This window comes from Dama dama, chromosome 9, assembly GCF_033118175.1.
Source record: "Dama dama isolate Ldn47 chromosome 9, ASM3311817v1, whole genome shotgun sequence".
Taxonomy (NCBI): Eukaryota; Metazoa; Chordata; class Mammalia; order Artiodactyla; family Cervidae; genus Dama; species Dama dama.
Genome location: NC_083689.1, coordinates 23,821,742 through 23,837,859, shown reverse-complemented (window position 1 = coordinate 23,837,859; position 16,118 = coordinate 23,821,742). Strand labels below are relative to the sequence as shown.

The following is a 16,118-nucleotide window of genomic DNA, read 5'->3' as shown; positions in this document are numbered from 1 at the left end:
GTCTGGGACACTGGCAATGTCTGGGGACATCTATGGTTGTCACCACTGGGGAGGTCCTAACATTGAAGGGGTGGGGGCAGAAATGGGGCTTCACACCCCATGGCGCCCAGGATGGTCCCCCACCAAGAATGATATGGCCCTGATCCTGAAAGTCCATGGTGCCAAAGTTGGAGGCCTGGGACCAGAGCACCGACCAAAGCCTGTGAGTGTCAAGTCTCCGTGTCAGTGCCCTGAGACGCTGGGGCTGGAGAGCCCTGGCTGGAGCGGATAGAGAGTGGGCAGTCCATCTTGGGGATTGGCACAGGGAGCCAGTGGCCTGCAGAGCTGGGAAAGGGGTATTCAGCCCTCCTCTTCTGCCCCAGTAGCTCCCAGTGCTGCTGGGAGCAGTGCTGCTGCTTCATTGTATCAGCCAGCTCGTCAGCTCCTCTGGTCTTGGCCCTGCCTGCACCTTACTGCCTCCCCGAGTCTTTGGCTGCTGCGGAGCCTGCCCAGTGCAGGCAGGGAGTGTTTAAGTCAGGACAGGCGCAGGGCCCAAGCTCCCCCTGACAGTCTCCACGGGATGTTGGTGGCCCTGACTGCTGTGTCCTGGGCAAGCGACTGCCTTCTCCTGCCTCAGTGTCCTCGGGTGTGAAGGGAATGAGAGCACGCACGGTGCCGCCCCTCGGCCCGGCCTCCTTTAGTCATCCCGCCACCACTCACGTGGCAGCCTGCACCTTCCCCTCTGTCCTTCAGTCTCCTCCACTGTTGTTCACACATTAAGTCATGTCCAACTCTTTGCGACCCCATGGGCTGCAGCACACCAGGCCTCCCTGTCCTTCACCATCTCCCAGAGTTTGCTCAAACTCAAGTCCATTGAGTCAGTGATGCCATTCAACCATCTCATCCTCTTTTGCCCCCTTCTCCTCCTGCCCTCAGTCTCTCCCAGCATCAGGGTCTTTTCCAGTGAGTCGGCTCTTCGCATCAGGTGGCAAAAGTATTGGAGCTTCAACATCAGTCCTTCCAGTGAATATTCAGGGTTGATTTCCTTTAGGGTTAACTGCTCCACTGATGTTTCTCTTACTATCTTATTTTTGTGGGCAACAGCTTTACTCAGATAAAATCGTCATGCTCCACAATTCACTCACTTAAATTGTGCAGTTGGGTGGTTTTCAGTATGTTTATGTGGTGTGTGCATCTGTCACCACTAGTTCCAGAGCATTTCCCTCAGCACTCACTCCCAGCCCCTTCTCACCCCTGGTGACCACTAACCCACTCTTAGTCTCTGGATCCACGTCTTCCTGGCATTTCATATAAATGGCATCACACAACATGTTGCTTTCCGTGTTTGGCTTTTCTCACTGAGCATCACATCTTTGGGGTTTGTTCATGCTGTAGCATGTCCTCTTTTTTGTGACTGGGTAATTCTGTCGTGTGGATGGGCTCTATCATGTCTCTGCACCAGTTGGCAGGCCCCTGGACTGTTGGCACTTTCTGTCTGTTGTGAAGAGAGCTGCTGAGGACAGCTGGGGCACCCTCCTGTTCCATCTCGGCTAGGACCCCTCTGCTCACTCTTTGTGACCTCCCCTCACCCTCAGTTTCCTGTCCTCAGTTGCTGCTGGTGCCCAAACCTGGCTCCTGACTGCAGGCCCACGTGGTCAGCGGCCCATCATCCTCCCCTAGGTGTCATGTGGTGTGTTCAGAAAAGGCGGCCCTTTCCTCAGACCTGCCCAGCCCCCTCTCTTGTGTCCCCCAGCCTCACCTGGGACTCCTCCTCTCCACACCGCCCCCCCCCCCGCCCCAGTCTTGTTAGGACCACCTGCTTTCTCACCTGAGCAGGCAGATCCCAGCTCCCCACCAGCCCACTAAAGCAGCTCTCATGAAGCCCCTCCCCCATCCTTCCCCACCCCTGCCACCAGCCTCCCCAAAGCACAGCCCAGGAGATTGTTCCAGCCTTCTCACTTTCCCTCTTCCTGCCCCCAGTGTGCTCCCCCCAGACCATGCCTTCCAACCCCCAGCTCTTCCCCAGATCAGAACTAGTCTGGGAATCATAGGGTTGTGACCCTCAGTGAGAGTGTCATCTCTGCCAGGCCTGAAGCCGCTGCAGGAGGCAGGGTCAGGCTGCCATGGTGACAGGGAGGCTGCTTGAGGAGGTGGGGGGGACAGATGGGGGGTAGGCGTGAGTGTCTGTCTGTCTGCACTCATAGAAGGGCTAAGCATTGAGAGGTCAGTGCTAGTCTTCAGAACTGGAGGAGGCAACTTTCCCCCCTAAAGAGTCCCCTAAACCAGAGAGTCTCCATCAAAACTGGGGGTGCAACATCAGTGGGTGGGGCCAGGGATGCTGCTCAACCCCACAGTGCCCAGAAGGGTCCCCACAGGGAACGACCTGGCTGCGTATCAGTGTGTGTGGGGGGGGCTGCCCTCAACATGCTAGGCTTTTGCTTCTGCCACTCCCACCCTGGACCTGTGGGTGGGAGCCACAGTGAGGAGATGGAGGAAGTACCTGTGACACTCACTGCTGCCTGTGAGGGGTGAGGTCCCTGTGCCCGGGTGTGCAGGCGGACGCAGAGATCTGTGAAGGCTCTGGGGTCCTGGTGGGACACGATCAGGAGTTGTGATCATATAGATGGTCATGAGTCACTGCTGTGGCGCTCGAGTCCTTCTTCCTTTCCGTAGGCTTGCATTCTTTGAGCTGCTGCAGACTCAGATGCCCTTAAGGCCTGAAAGCTTCACCCAGTCTGACGGGAGGGTGTGCCCTTTGAGCTGAGAGGTGAGGGTGAGGGTTAGAATGGCAGTTTCACCTGGAAGTGAGACTCTCTTGGGGGTGTGGTCACGGGCAGGAGAGCTGTGTTGACAAGGCTCTCCAAGACTCCCAGGAGACTCCCTGCTTGGCAGCTGCTACACCTGCCTGCAAACGGGGCTGTAAGCCTCTGCTAAATGAGTGAGTGAATGAATGAATGAAAGACAAGAGGCTCAGGTGCGCCGCCAGGCCTCCCCCCCCCACCCCAAGTGATTCTCCTCAGTCGCTTGGAAGGCACTCTGTCCCCTCCTGGGCACAGCCTTGTCCTTTCTTGTCTTTAGACGTGAGGGGCTGCTAGCTGGTTGGGCCCCCTCTGCAGGTGCAGCCACTCCCTTCTCAGGTCCCTGTCTGTGCCTTCGCGGTGGCAAGGGCCAGAGTGCAGGTCCTAGTCAGGAGTCAATGCCTGTACAGCCGCCGCCAGCCCTCATGCTGGTGGGAATCCCACTCCTCTCCTGTTCTCAGGATGATGCTCCCTTGTCCAAGGGGAGACCAGTTCTTGTCACCTCTGGGGACAGTAGAGGAGAAGATGGGGCCCTGCCCTGTCCTCCCCACGTGCCGCACAGCCTACGTCACTGGGCAGTGGAGGGGCGGGAAGCAGGTGCAGCTGGGACCTGTCGTGCGCCCCTCACTGAGCCCCTCACTGAGCCCAGGAGACCAGCTCCGCTCCCTGGCGTCCCCTTTGGGTCAGATTCTCTACCATCTGCTCCGTGGAAGTTGCACCCGGTTTCACCCCTGCACTTGTGGTGTTACTCCGTTATCCCCACTTTTGAGATGAGACAGGTTCAGGGAGGAGAAGTTGCTTGCCCGAGCCAGTTAGCCAGTAAAGGTCGAAGCCCAGACTCAGAGCCAGCTCTGTCCCCCTCCACAGCCCGCCCTGGGACTGGTGATGATTGCAAGAAGGGGATCCGCCAGGGCCGGCCAGCCTGCGCCCACGTGGAAGAGGCAAAAGCAGAGACTCTGCTGGGAGCAGAAAATTGGAAGACCCACCATTTCTGGTTGGGGGTCTCTCTGTGGAACTTCTCCCCTGCCCCTCAGAGTCTGGCTGGAATAAGACAACCAGTTACCCTGCCTTCTCAGGGGCTGATGGTCAGGAAGCCATGGCCTGGCACCGGGGCGCCACAGTCTTCACGATCTTCACCTGCACGCCTCGTGGGCCGGGAGGGGGCCTCCTGGAGGGTCAGGGACCCCTTCAGAGGCTGTGCCCCGAGATGATGGTTCTCAAGGAGCCCCAGGCGTAGGTCGCTATGACCCCTGATTGGATAGCTGCCACTTGAGCCGGCTGGTGCTGTTGCACCCTGGCTGTGATGACCAGTTCCGAGGGGGCCTGGGAGCTTTAGATGGCTGACCTGCTGGTGCCAGGGTCCCCACCAGCCTCCCGAGCCCCAGGGTCCCTCCTTTGTGGAACGGAGATAGAGTTGAGCCTGGGGACTGCATTGAGTCATGCACCTGGACTGTCTGGCACTTCGCTGGCTGCTGGAGCGGCACAGGTGGGCTTCGTGTCCCTGCCCTCAGCTGTGTCCTGATGGCCTCCCCACAGGGCTGGGAGCAGAGTCCGTGCCCCGGGATGCAGTGCCCACGGGCTCTGCCGGCTTGTGTCCTCCCCTCCCTACCCCGTGCTCCACCTGGGGAGCCTGTGTGACCTCCCTCCCAGAGGCCAGAGTCACCCTCTCTAGGCTGATGCTGCACCTCCCCCCCCACCTCAGGGGACACTGGACTGTGTCTGGAGACATCAGTGGTCCACATAACCGGGGGCGTCCTGCTAGCATCAGACAGGTGGGGACCTGGGGGGCTGCTCGCACCCACAGTGCCCTGGATGGCTGGGATGTCAGCAGTGCCTTGGGGACAGGGAAGGCTGGCAGCTGCCTGGAGCCCTGAGTCATGAGCCACATCACGGGGTGTCTCCTTGGCCTCAGAGCCCCACAGCAGGAAAACAGCAGGAGCGGTTCTCAAGATAAGCAAGGCCCCAAAGGACCTGCAGTTGGTCTGAGCACTGCTGGAAGCAGGGCTGGCGCGACCTCACCAGAGGTATGCCCAGGATGCTGCCCTCCCCTGAGGAGGCCTCGCAGCGACAGTGGGAGGGGCTCACTATCCTGGTCCTGCCCCGCAGGCCACCGTCTGACCTCATTTCCTCTGTGGGCTCAGGGAGGGGTGGTTCCTGCCCGCCCTCGGGGCTGCAGTGCCTGGAAGCCAGCGTCTGCCCTTGTGTTCCTCCTCTGGTGGGACCCGAGCTGTCAGGAGGGCTCTTGGGGCTTGGACACTGGGTTATCTTTTGGCCCCTGGGTCCCTGCCAGCCCATGCTGTCATTTCACTGGCCTTGCCCTCTAGGGCCTTTCCCCAGCACTGCGTCGGGTCATCCTCTCTGGGGGCCGTGACAGGCACTGGGGTGTGGAGTGGCATATCCAGCACCCACAGTCATGACAAGCACAGGTGTCCCCAGGCTTGGCCCGGTGTCCCCAGGGCAGGACCACCCTGGTGAGGACCACTAGGTTGTACTGAGTGCCTGGTAACTGGAAATCCTGCGGGCTAGAGGGCTGGGCGAGGTCAGGGGTTAGTGAGAAACTGCAGGGGAAGCCTCCTCCAGTGGGGCAGCGGCTGGAAAGCCAGGAGTTGTTAGGAGACAGGCAACGGGGGCAGAGTGTTCCTGTGCACAGCTGGCCGTGCCCCTACCATGGAGAGTCTTCCGGTCTCACGCCCGGCGTGCGTGACCCCCACTGTGTCTGGCTGCTTATTTCTGTGAATGGCTGGCGAGTTCCCGAGACACAGAGTCCAAGAAGCACAAAGTGACCAGGCAGGAGACCAGGGCTTCCTTCCTCACTAGACTCTGTTCTCTAGTTCCTCTTCCCAGAGCCGACCATCTAAGCCTTCTGAAAATAGCTTGTTCTGCATAGTGTGTTGTGCGTGCAGTGGGTCCCCAAGACCCCCACCCCTTTACCGCAATGCCTCTGGCAGCAGGGGGAAAGGCCAGTCTCCCCAGGTAGAGATCTGAGCTCTGTCCCCTGTTTTCCTGAGCAGCCTGCATACAGCAGCTTCCCTGTACACATGGGTTTGCACACGTGCAAACACGTGCCAGAGTTTCTAAGCGGAAATTCTTGGAAGTCAAAAAGCATGTGCGTTTTTAGCTTTTGGAAGCTGTTGCCAGATTTCGGCTCCTGCCAACAGCGGGTGGGAGTGTCTCCTCCATGGGCGAGGGTGTGTCCTCTAATCCTGGAGCTCTGCAGTGTGAGGTGGGAGTCAGCATCTCCCGTTTCTGCTTCTGATCCTCCCCCTCCCTCTTATAAGGACCCTGTGATGACACTGGGCCTCCCAGGGAATCCTGGGTCGTCCCCATCTCAGGGGCCTTAACCCCGTCTGCAGAGCCCGTTTTGCCATATAAAGAACACAGCCACGATCAGGGACTAGGGACTTCTCTGATCCTCAGCAACCACACCTGTCAGCAGTAAGTCGCCTGCCCGCTGCACGGCCTTCTGCAGACTGTCCTGTCGGGATGTAGCCCACAGATGGCGAGGGGCGCTTCACACGGGCGTGCTGACTGGATTCAGATTCAGTGCACACCCGGTGCCTGGACACTCAGCGTCTTAGCAGCAGCTCCTTTGTGCATCCCAGAAAACCAGTCTCCACGTACTCTGCAATGACCTCAGTGCTTTGGGCTCTTAACTTCTGGTGTGTGGGCTGCATCTGCACTGCTCTCTGGGCCCTGCCATCTGCCCACACAAGGAGCCGCTAGGGGCACTGACATGGTGGCTTTGGTCTGAATGGAGAGGCCGTGGTTTCCATCAGCCCTGTGGGCAACCCCCTCGCCATCCCTGAGCTGAGGCCCCAGAGGGGCTGCCACTGAGCACATGGGCTCCAGGGAGCTTCCTGCCCGCCATGCAGTAGTGGAGGCCCTGTTGAGGTCTGCGGAGTACATTCAGCAGGTCGGGCTGGGAAGTTAGCCCTCTGAGCCTGGTTTCCGTGTCTGCCAAGCAGGGACAGCCACTGACCCAACTCGGGTGCTGGAACAGCTTCGTGGCTCCTCTCAGTGTCCATAGCCTGCTCACAGGCCCCTTGGGGGAGGAGGAGTAGAAGGCCAGAGAGGGAGATGACTGGCAGTCATTTCAGAGGCTTTGTCTTGTGGCCACAGTGGACAAAACGCGTCCAGGGACCTCTGCCAGACAGGATGCCAATGGCCACGAAGGGGTGGCTTCTTTCACAGATTCACCGGAAATGGGAGTGGGGGCTGGCAGTGTTGCAACCCCGTTTGTCTCAGCGGGAAGCTCGCTATCTGTCCATGACAGGGATATGGGCCAGCATGGGCTCTGAAGAGCCCCAGGCCAAGTGAGGGGGTGCCGTGGGCCCGGGGTGGGGGAGGGAGGGCAGGTGGACCTCCAGGCAGGAACCCTATTTGCCCCACCGGCTCCTGACCCCTTGCCCAGCCTCACCGTCCTCATCTTTGCAAGCGGGTGCAGGCAGCCAATTCACAGGTGACTGGTGGCTGTTACAGTCCCTCAGGGTCGAACCCCACGGGCTCTGCTTTGGCCAAGTGTCTGCCTTTGGGCCAAAGCCACACTGAGGACGCCCTGTGCGATAGTGCGTGGCACAATCCCAGTGAGGGACAAGGACCTGACAGGCTTGTGCCAGTGCCCGCGTCTCAGCCCAGGGTTAGGCCCAGGAACTCGGGGAGCCTGTGTCTGAGGTTGTGGGGGTAGGACGTAGGCAGATCCGCCTGAGCGTCTTGTAGTCTTGTGGTCACGTGTAAGAGCAAATGTTCTTTGATTTCCTTTCTGTCTGCATTAATTTGACAACTCTGGGACCTCCTAAGAGTGGAATGACACAGTATGTGGCCTTTTCTGTCTGGCTTCTCTCACTGGGCATCATGTCCTCAAGGCCCACCTGTGGTGTGGCAGGTATCAGAACCTCCTTCCTTTTTTAAGACTGAGTGATACTCCACTGTGTGGATGGACCACATTTGTTTATCCATTCACTGTTGACGACTCTTGGGTTTCTCTTCCTGGTTTTTGTTTATAGTGTATGTAAAGGCACTTGAATACTGGCTTCTTTGAGGGTCTCTTTCCTTTCTCCTGGGTGTCTATCTGTGTCTTATCTTGAAGTGCACTTGCTGGGTCGCGTGACTGTGTGTATTTGATTTCTTGAAGAGTTGACAGGGGCAAGGGGCTGGGGAGTCAAGTGTTTAACGGACAGAGTGAGGCGTGAGTGTTTCGTGGGCCCAGAGCTTCAGCTTGGGAAGACGGGGCAGTTCCGGAGATGGTGGGAGGATGGTTGCAGGCAGTGCGAGTGAGCCAGCGCGTTAAGCTGTGCACTCAGCCGTGGTGATGATGGCGAATTTCATGTTGTGTGTTCTTTGCCATGTATGTGTTTTTAAGGCAGGAGTGGACTTCGCCAGGCACCACATCTAGGAATGTGTATTAGTAGACTTAATTCCTGATTCATATTTGGTCTGTCACCAGCTTTGTGCTGGCCTGGAGGCTCGGGAGCTGGAGCTAGCCTGGCCCCACCTGCACGTGGCCCTCCAGCTGAAGTAGAGTGACAGTGGTGGGGAGAAGCAGCGGGGTCTGGGGATGCCGTGCTCCCTCTGAGCCTCATGCTGCCCTCCATCGGGAGGTGAGAGGCTAGTGTGTGGTCATGGGCACCCCGGACCCAGGTCTGCTGTCCCCCTGGAAAGGGATCGCTGCTCTCTGCGGCATCCTGTCCTGGAAGGTGCCAGCCCTCCTGCCTCAGGCCTCTCTCTCCAGCCTCCCCTCATGCTGCACTCTGACTCCTGTCCTCAGAGTGGCCTCCCGACTAGGGGACCTGGTGGGGGACCTGTCTGTCCACTGGCGGCGATGTCCCTCCACCAGGCAGGCCTCGTGCCCAGTCAGCTCCATGGGGAGGGCCAGGCAGCTGATGGACCCCCTCCCCATTCCTGCACCCTCTTCTGTGCTTTGGGGCCAAAGCTGCTCTGCTTAGAGGAAGAGGCATCAGCACCACCCCTCCTCTCTCTAGGGGCCCCAGGAGCGAGGATGTGGTCCAGAGGTGGCGAGACTGTGGGCTTCTTATTGTGGTGGCTTCTCTTGTTGCGGAGCATGGGTTCTAGGTGCCGGGCCCTGTGCGGGAAGAGGAGGGGGCCTGGGGGCAGGTTCCCCACAGGACAACCAGAGAGGAACCTGTCTGCCCCATCACGGCCCTCTGGGCTCCTAGGGGGAAGGCCCCACATGGCCGGGGGACTTGGCTGTCGACCAGGGGGCCGCTGTCTGCCAGTGCTGACCTCTCCCCCTCTCCCCAACAGGCCGTCCAGGGCCGCTGAGCACGGCTGGCAGGCCGTGCCTGCCCGCCTAACTATGGACCAGGACTATGAGCGGCGCCTCCTGCGGCAGATCGTCATCCAGAACGAGAACACGATGCCGTGCGTGAGTGCTGGGGCTGGCGTGCCAGCGCCATCCTGCCCAGTGGAGCCTGTGGGGTGGGGATGGTGGGGGCCCAGGTGTGCTCAGCCGCTGGGCTTTGTCTATTGAGAGCAGAGGTGCCCAACAGGTGACGCACACGTTTGCCCCCACGGTGGCAGCATGGTCACACCCAGGTGTGAACCCCCCCAGCACCTCCCCACACTTCCTCTGCTGCTGGGGCCACAGACCCCTCATTCTCTGGGGGACTGGGACAGAGGAATGGGGGGAGCTGTTTTGCTCTTTCCCAAGCTCCCACCCCCTCCGCTATTTGTAGGCTCCCAAATGTGGCAGGCTGTGCCCACCGCTTCTCAGCACTCTTGGCTCTGCGCAGGCTGTCCAGAGTGGGCTCCTTCCCGCCTCTTCCAGTGTCTGGGGCTGTTGGCACTCCTTGGCGCACAGACCTGTCCGCCCCACCTCTGCCTTGTCTCTGCGTCCCCTTCGTCTGTGAGCTGATGTCTCTTGTCTCCTCTGAGAACACAGGCCTTAGGTTTGGGGCCACCCTGCTCCAGTGTGAGCTCATCTTAACTTGAGAACACCTGCAGGGACCCTGTTTCCAGTTAAGGTTGCACCCCAGGTCCCAGGGGCGGGACCTCAGCATATCTCTCTAGGGAGCACAGTTGAACCTCCCTTATAGGAGAAAGGACGTTCCTGGGACATTCCCACTGCCTGATGCCGGGGCCGGGGAAGAGACTGTGTGGGGATGTGGGTGGCGGGACCACAGACTGGACGCTCTGTGTTCTGTGCCGTCAACTCTTCTGTCCGTGTGTGACCCTGGGAAATGGATTGCAGCTCGTGGCGATGCCCACACTTGGGCTCTCGCTCTCTGGCCTCTTCCTGCCAGGGAGTGGGACACACGAACTGAGCCTCAGATGTGGTGCCACTCACAGGCACCAGCACATGGGTTACTCCCAAGATCAAATCCTCAGCCAGAGGCCATGGACAAGGAGACATAGTGGGCGGGGCCTCAGTCAGGAAGGAGACAGTGGCCTTGGGGGCTCTGAGGCACCCAGCCCACCCTGCCGTCCTTCCAGGTGGCGGAGATGCGGCGAACCCTGACCCCTGCCAACTCCCCTGTGTCCTCCCCCAGCAAGCACGGAGACCGCTTCATCCCCTCGCGAGCTGGTGCCAACTGGAGCGTGAATTTCCACAGGATTAATGTGAGGGGCTGCCGGAGGGCGGAGGGTGAGACCCTGTCTGTGCAGCCTAGGGGTAGGGGCCCATCCTTCCCACTCACTCTTCCTTCCCCTCTCCACCCACAGGAAAATGAAAAATCCCCCAGCCAGAACCGGAAAGCCAAGGACGCCACCTCGGACAATGGCAAAGGTCAGCACTCAGGTTCCCCTGGCCCCAGCCCCTCACCCCAGCCTGGCCTCACGGAGCTTGGTGCCCACAGATGGCCTGGCCTACTCGGCGCTGCTCAAGAACGAGCTGCTGGGCGCTGGCATTGAGAAGGTTCAGGACCCACAGACAGAGGACCGCCGGCTGCAGCCCTCCACGCCTGAGAGGAAGGGCCTCTTCACGGTGAGCCCGCTGGCCGCCGCTGCCTCCTGCGCAGCCCTGCCCGGGGCTGGAGTCCCAGAGGGTGGGGGCCCCTTTAACCCCTGCCTCACGCCAGGCTCACCACAAGCCACCCACCACCCCTTTCACGTGCGAGCCCCAGGGCGGCGTCAGAGGCCTGGCTTGGGTCTCCCCTGACCCTGAGTTGAGGAGCTGGTGGCTGTGGGACAGGAGAGATGGGCAGACACCAGCAAGCCTGTGGGAGGACACCTCGGGGGCCAGGCCTGGTTTGCTGGGGACACGCATCTCCAGTCAGAGCACTTCTGGTTTGGCGCCCTGTGTGCTCCCCTCCCAGGGGCTCAGGGCGCCGGGGCTTTGGGGCACAGCATCCGCTCAGAGGTGTCCCCCACCTGCAGTACTCCCTCAGCACCAAGCGCTCTAGCCCCGATGATGGCAATGACGTGTCCCCGTACTCCCTGTCCCCCGTCAGCAATAAGAGGTGAGTCCAGACCCACACCAGCTGGGGAGGGGGCAATGCTGGGGGCTGTGCACAGGTCAGGGAGGCTCCTGGAGGAGGCGCCAGGCAGAGGGAAAGTGGGTTGTCGGAGCTAAGGGTGGCTGAGCACCCATGCCGGAGGGTCGGTGGCCATGGGGTCACCCACAGTTCTGGAGTCACAGAGTGTCAGTCAGGATGAGTGGGAAACACCGGGGGCTGCTGGAAAGGGAGACTGTGAAGTCTGTGCAGTCACTGCAAAGCCACTGCCCCACCCCCGCCCTGCAGTCAGAAGTTATTGCGGTCTCCACGGAAACCGACACGCAAAATCTCCAAGATCCCCTTCAAGGTCCTGGACGCTCCTGAGCTGCAGGACGACTTCTACCTGAACCTGGTGGACTGGTCCTCCCTCAACGTGCTCAGCGTGGGGCTGGGGACCTGCGTGTACCTGTGGAGTGCCTGCACCAGCCAGGTGGGTGCTGCTGAGCGCGTGCACATGTATGTGTGTTGCGGGGAGTGGTGCTAGGGAGCGACCAAGCCAGGCCAGGCCCTGTGTGAGCGATGGGGGAGCTGCTGGGGCCTGGATGGTTCCCAGCCACCCCCTCCTCCTACCCTTGTCTCCTCAGGTTGCAGACCATCCCTGCCCCGGGCTGGCTTCTGGGAATTAGAGTCTTTGCTCCCGGCTTGAACACAGGGCCCCCCACCCAGCAGTAACTCCCCCTCCTCTGAGTGGCTGCTGGCCCCCATGGTGGCATGTTTGAGGGACAGAAATACATGCTGGTGGGTTCAGAAAAAGCGAGTGGAGCCCCCCACAGGGACACCGGCACACCGCATACACATCCCATACAGCCCGTGGCCAACGCCTGCTGCAGGGCCCCCCAGCTGTGATGCCCATGCCCCTCAAGTCTGTGCAGTCAGCATCACTGTGCTTGTGTGTGTCCCCCAGCTCCCAGCTACCTCCTGGGGCCCACAGTGAGGCCGTTGCTCACAGGCCTGAGCTGTGAGGGAATGAGAGTGAGGGGTGGGTGGATGGATGGACAGACAGTCTGGGCCTTAAAGGAGGAGTGGGCCCCACGTCTGTCGCACCAACATTACACCTTCCACCAGGTGACCCGGCTCTGTGACCTCTCCGTGGAAGGGGACTCAGTGACCTCCGTGGGCTGGTCTGAGAGGGTCAGTACACCAGCTCCATCCCCTTGCTGGGCAGGGTTGGCACAGGGGAGGTCTGACTGGACTTCACTGGAGGGGCTTCCACAGTGGTGGGGGCCTTGCACACCCAGAAGGAGCCTTATGGTCATTTGTCCAGCCCTAGTGACGTCTGTACCCTGGCTGTCCCCAGCCTGGTGCAGGTGGTTAGATGACAGACACGGGGGCGGGCAAGTTCACTCCACACGTTGATGCATGTGGATCTCTGCGCATGTCATGTGGGTTTTAACAAACCTAAGCTCCACATGACTATCTGCCTGGGTTCCTAGGAGAGGGATCCGATGGCCCATGCGTTAAGAGACTTTGGAGGGAGGGGGAGGGGAGGGCCCCATGCTGGACCTGACACCTGCCCATGTTGCCATCCTAGGGGAACCTGGTGGCTGTCGGCACACACAAGGGCTTCGTGCAGATCTGGGACGCTGCTGCGGGGAAGAAGCTGTCCATGCTGGAAGGCCACACTGCGCGTGTCGGTGAGGAGCTGCCTGGGGGCAAGGGTGGGGGTGTGCTGCAGGGCCAGGCTGCATCCTCAGCCTGCCCTCCACCTGGCCGCAGGGGCACTGGCCTGGAACGCTGACCAGCTCTCGTCCGGGAGCCGGGACCGCATGATCCTGCAGAGGGACATTCGCACGCCCCCCCTGCAGTCAGAGCGGCGGCTGCAGGGCCACCGGCAAGAGGTGTGCGGGCTCAAGTGGTCCACCGACCACCAGCTCCTCGCCTCGGGAGGCAATGACAACAAGGTAGGCCAGCTCACTCCCTGCAGCCCCCTCTGTGGAGCAGGGTGACGGGGGTGTGCCCCGAGGGACGCCAGCCTCACGGCCCCGTCCCCGCAGCTGCTGGTGTGGAACCACTCGAGCCTGAGCCCCGTGCAGCAGTACACGGAGCACCTGGCCGCCGTCAAGGCCATCGCCTGGTCCCCCCACCAGCACGGGCTGCTGGCATCCGGGGGTGGCACGGCTGACCGCTGCATCCGCTTCTGGAACACACTCACGGGGCAGCCGCTGCAGTGCATTGACACCGGCTCCCAGGTGTGCAACCTGGCCTGGTCCAAGCACGCCAACGAGCTGGTGAGTGGTGGGGTACAGGACGGGTGGGCAGCAGGCGGGCAGGGCCCAGCCAGCCGGGTCTGGCAGAACCTCACCCAGGAGCCCACACCCAGTGACCCCCAGAGAGGCCCAAGGGCTCTCATGGGCAATTGGTCCCTGTGTCGGTCCAGTCGTGGACCAGGGAGCCAGGCTGGTGTATGTCACCTGCTGGTCTCTGCACCCTTCAGGCAGGCCCTAGTGCTCTTGCACCTTGTGGATGCATCTAGGGGCCTGGGACGCTGGCATAGTGCCCTTTCTGTTCCCTAGGTGAGCACGCACGGCTACTCACAGAACCAGATCCTGGTCTGGAAGTATCCCTCTCTGACCCAGGTGGCCAAGCTGACCGGGCACTCCTATCGTGTCCTGTATCTGGTGAGTCTGCCTGCCAGGCCCAAGAGGCAGTATACCCAGCTGCCCAGGTCTGTCCTCCACTCTGGGCCAGCTCCGGGCCCCGGGACCAAGTGACAGGTAGAGGCATTGTCACTCTGAGTCTGTTTCACCAACTCCCTGCCCTGTGAGCAAGGGTGGCTCTGTCCACTGTGTGATCTCCAGGTGTCTGCTTCCACATGGAAGTGGAAGCTGCTGCAGATAACCCCGTGTGCTTGCTCAGGTCATCTCTAGAAGGTTCATTAAGCAACTGTTCTCATGTGTCTGGAGATAGGAGCCCCTCTTCTCACACACATGCCCTCATCAACATTTTGGTGTTTTCCAAAAAACACTTTTGTCCTTAAGCCAGCGAGTCCTTTGCCGAATCGCACAGAGAGATCGTCCCTTGTTACGGCAGGCAGGATGTCCTTTGTGTTTTCCCCGGGTGCCTGCAGCCGCGGGGACAGTGGCCTCTCTCTCCTCCCGTAGGCCATGTCCCCTGATGGAGAGGCCATAGTCACCGGTGCTGGAGACGAGACACTGAGGTTCTGGAATGTCTTTAGCAAAACCCGTTCAACAAAGGTAAAGTGGGTCGGTATCAGCACCAGATGTTCCCAATTGTGTGCCCCCAGCATGTCCTGGCCCCCCCCCCCCCCGCCCCCCCTGCCAGTTGGGATCTCTCCAGAACCCCCACCCCTCTCTGCTTCTGCATCGCCTGGCCCCCTTGCACATCCTGGGGCGCTCACCATGCCAGGTGCCTGCACAGGCCCCTCCTCTGGCCCAGAGCCTCGGGGTCCCTCTGGGCAGAGCTTCCCTCCCACACTTGAGCGGCGGGGCTGGGCTGAGGGCTCAGCATCACCCCTGTGTGTCCTGCAGGAGTCCGTGTCCGTCCTCAACCTCTTCACTAGAATCCGGTAAACCCACAGCTACCGGCCGTCTTGGTCGCAGAGCAACACCTTGTCAGCGTGCATGGACCCTCTGCTCCCCCCCACACGGGCCCAAGATCGGCAGCAGGGTGGGGCGGGAGCCGGGCCTGGAGAGACCCTGAAGATTCCATTAAAGCCTGATTGTGAACCCTGTTGGCCGGTGTTTGGGGCAGGGCCGGGGCGGGCAGCAGCAGGAGTGGGGCTCTGGCTCCCCACCCTGGGCGGCCCCGGCTCGGACAGTGTGCCCAGCGCAGGACGACTGCTGGACTGGCCATTTCCATCATCCGTCAGCACCACTGCCTCATCAGGGCTGCATGCTATGCCCGGAAGCATGTGCCCGCCGCTGCCCACGCCTGCTGCAGGACAGGACAGCTGGACACCACGCTGGTCGGCCGGGAGGGCTCACAGGGACGTGCCCTCTTGAGGGGTCTCTCTGCAGCCGCCTCTGCTCTCCCTGACCCGACCGCCCCCCGCTGACTCTGAGTGCACGACATTGGGAGCAGGCCCCAGGCAGGCTACATGCCAGAGGCCATCTCAAGGTGGACTTGTTATCTGAGGAGAACTCTAGGGGGAGTCTGTCTGCTGTCACGTGTTCACCCCAGCTGAGCCCTCGTTGCTCACGGGGTCACAGGCAACTGTGATTCTTGGCACTTGTAGGGTAACAGTCAGGGTAGCCTGAGGGCAGACTCGACCCCAAGGGTCAGGTCCTGTGGGTGCCTGGCCCTCCCCAGCCCTTCCTTCCAGGCTACCCTAGTGGGTCCTGTCTGCACCTCCAGCCAGGGTCCCCCAGAAGTTTCCTGAGCTTCCCCTGGCTCTGGGCCCACCTCCCTGTCATCCTTCACCCTGTTTCTGCTGCACCTGGAGGAGACGGAGGAGGGAGGCGAGGCAGGTGTGGCCAAGGGCCCAAGCAGCTGCCTCCCCCTCCCCTTCTGAGGTGGGAGGACATGGATGGACGTGGACAGGGTGGGGCAGGCCCTGCAGGAGCCCTGCTCTTGGTTCTGAGTACCTTTGCCCCTCAGCAGCCAGTGTGTGCATGTGTACATACGTATTTGTGACTTTCCTTTGGATTTGTTTTTGTGTTTGTGTAAATCAGTCCCCAAATGTTAAGGCTCGCTGGCAGGGAGCACTGATCCGCCCCCACCCCTGGGGAAGACAGGGGTCACAGCTCTTAAAGCCCTAGCATTCAGAGGGTGCGCGGGTGGCTGAACTTGGGGAAGGGTGGGCCTGCCCCCAGCTGCTTGCAGGGGGCAGAGGGACAGTGTATATAGACATGTGTATGCCCATTGGTCCAGGTCTTATTTTTGTTTGAGTCTTTTTTTTTTTTAATAAGAAAACAGTCCTGTGTCTACCGCA

The 16,118-nt window shown here is 60.6% G+C and overlaps 1 protein-coding gene across 4 annotated transcripts in view; it reads left to right on the top strand.

Annotated features, from left to right (window-relative positions):
• The window catches only part of FZR1 (fizzy and cell division cycle 20 related 1), an 18,418-nt gene extending 2,300 nt beyond the window's left edge, over positions 1-16,118 (top strand). Inside the window, exons 2-14 of one of the 4 annotated variants that reach the window (XM_061150703.1) lie at positions 9,039-9,159; positions 10,283-10,352; positions 10,455-10,518; positions 10,589-10,716; positions 11,109-11,191; positions 11,474-11,657; positions 12,293-12,358; positions 12,759-12,861; positions 12,944-13,128; positions 13,222-13,455; positions 13,741-13,845; positions 14,329-14,430; positions 14,716-16,118. In XM_061150703.1, the coding sequence (XP_061006686.1) occupies positions 9,104-9,159; positions 10,283-10,352; positions 10,455-10,518; positions 10,589-10,716; positions 11,109-11,191; positions 11,474-11,657; positions 12,293-12,358; positions 12,759-12,861; positions 12,944-13,128; positions 13,222-13,455; positions 13,741-13,845; positions 14,329-14,430; positions 14,716-14,757 (1,422 nt within the window). In that variant the 5' untranslated portion in view covers positions 9,039-9,103 and the 3' untranslated portion in view covers positions 14,758-16,118. Of the gene's footprint in view, positions 1-9,038; positions 9,160-9,462; positions 9,640-10,226; positions 10,353-10,454; positions 10,519-10,588; positions 10,717-11,108; positions 11,192-11,473; positions 11,658-12,292; positions 12,359-12,758; positions 12,862-12,943; positions 13,129-13,221; positions 13,456-13,740; positions 13,846-14,328; positions 14,431-14,715 lie in introns of those variants that run through there. The other 3 variants (XM_061150701.1, XM_061150702.1, XM_061150700.1) reach the window with 3 other exon arrangements.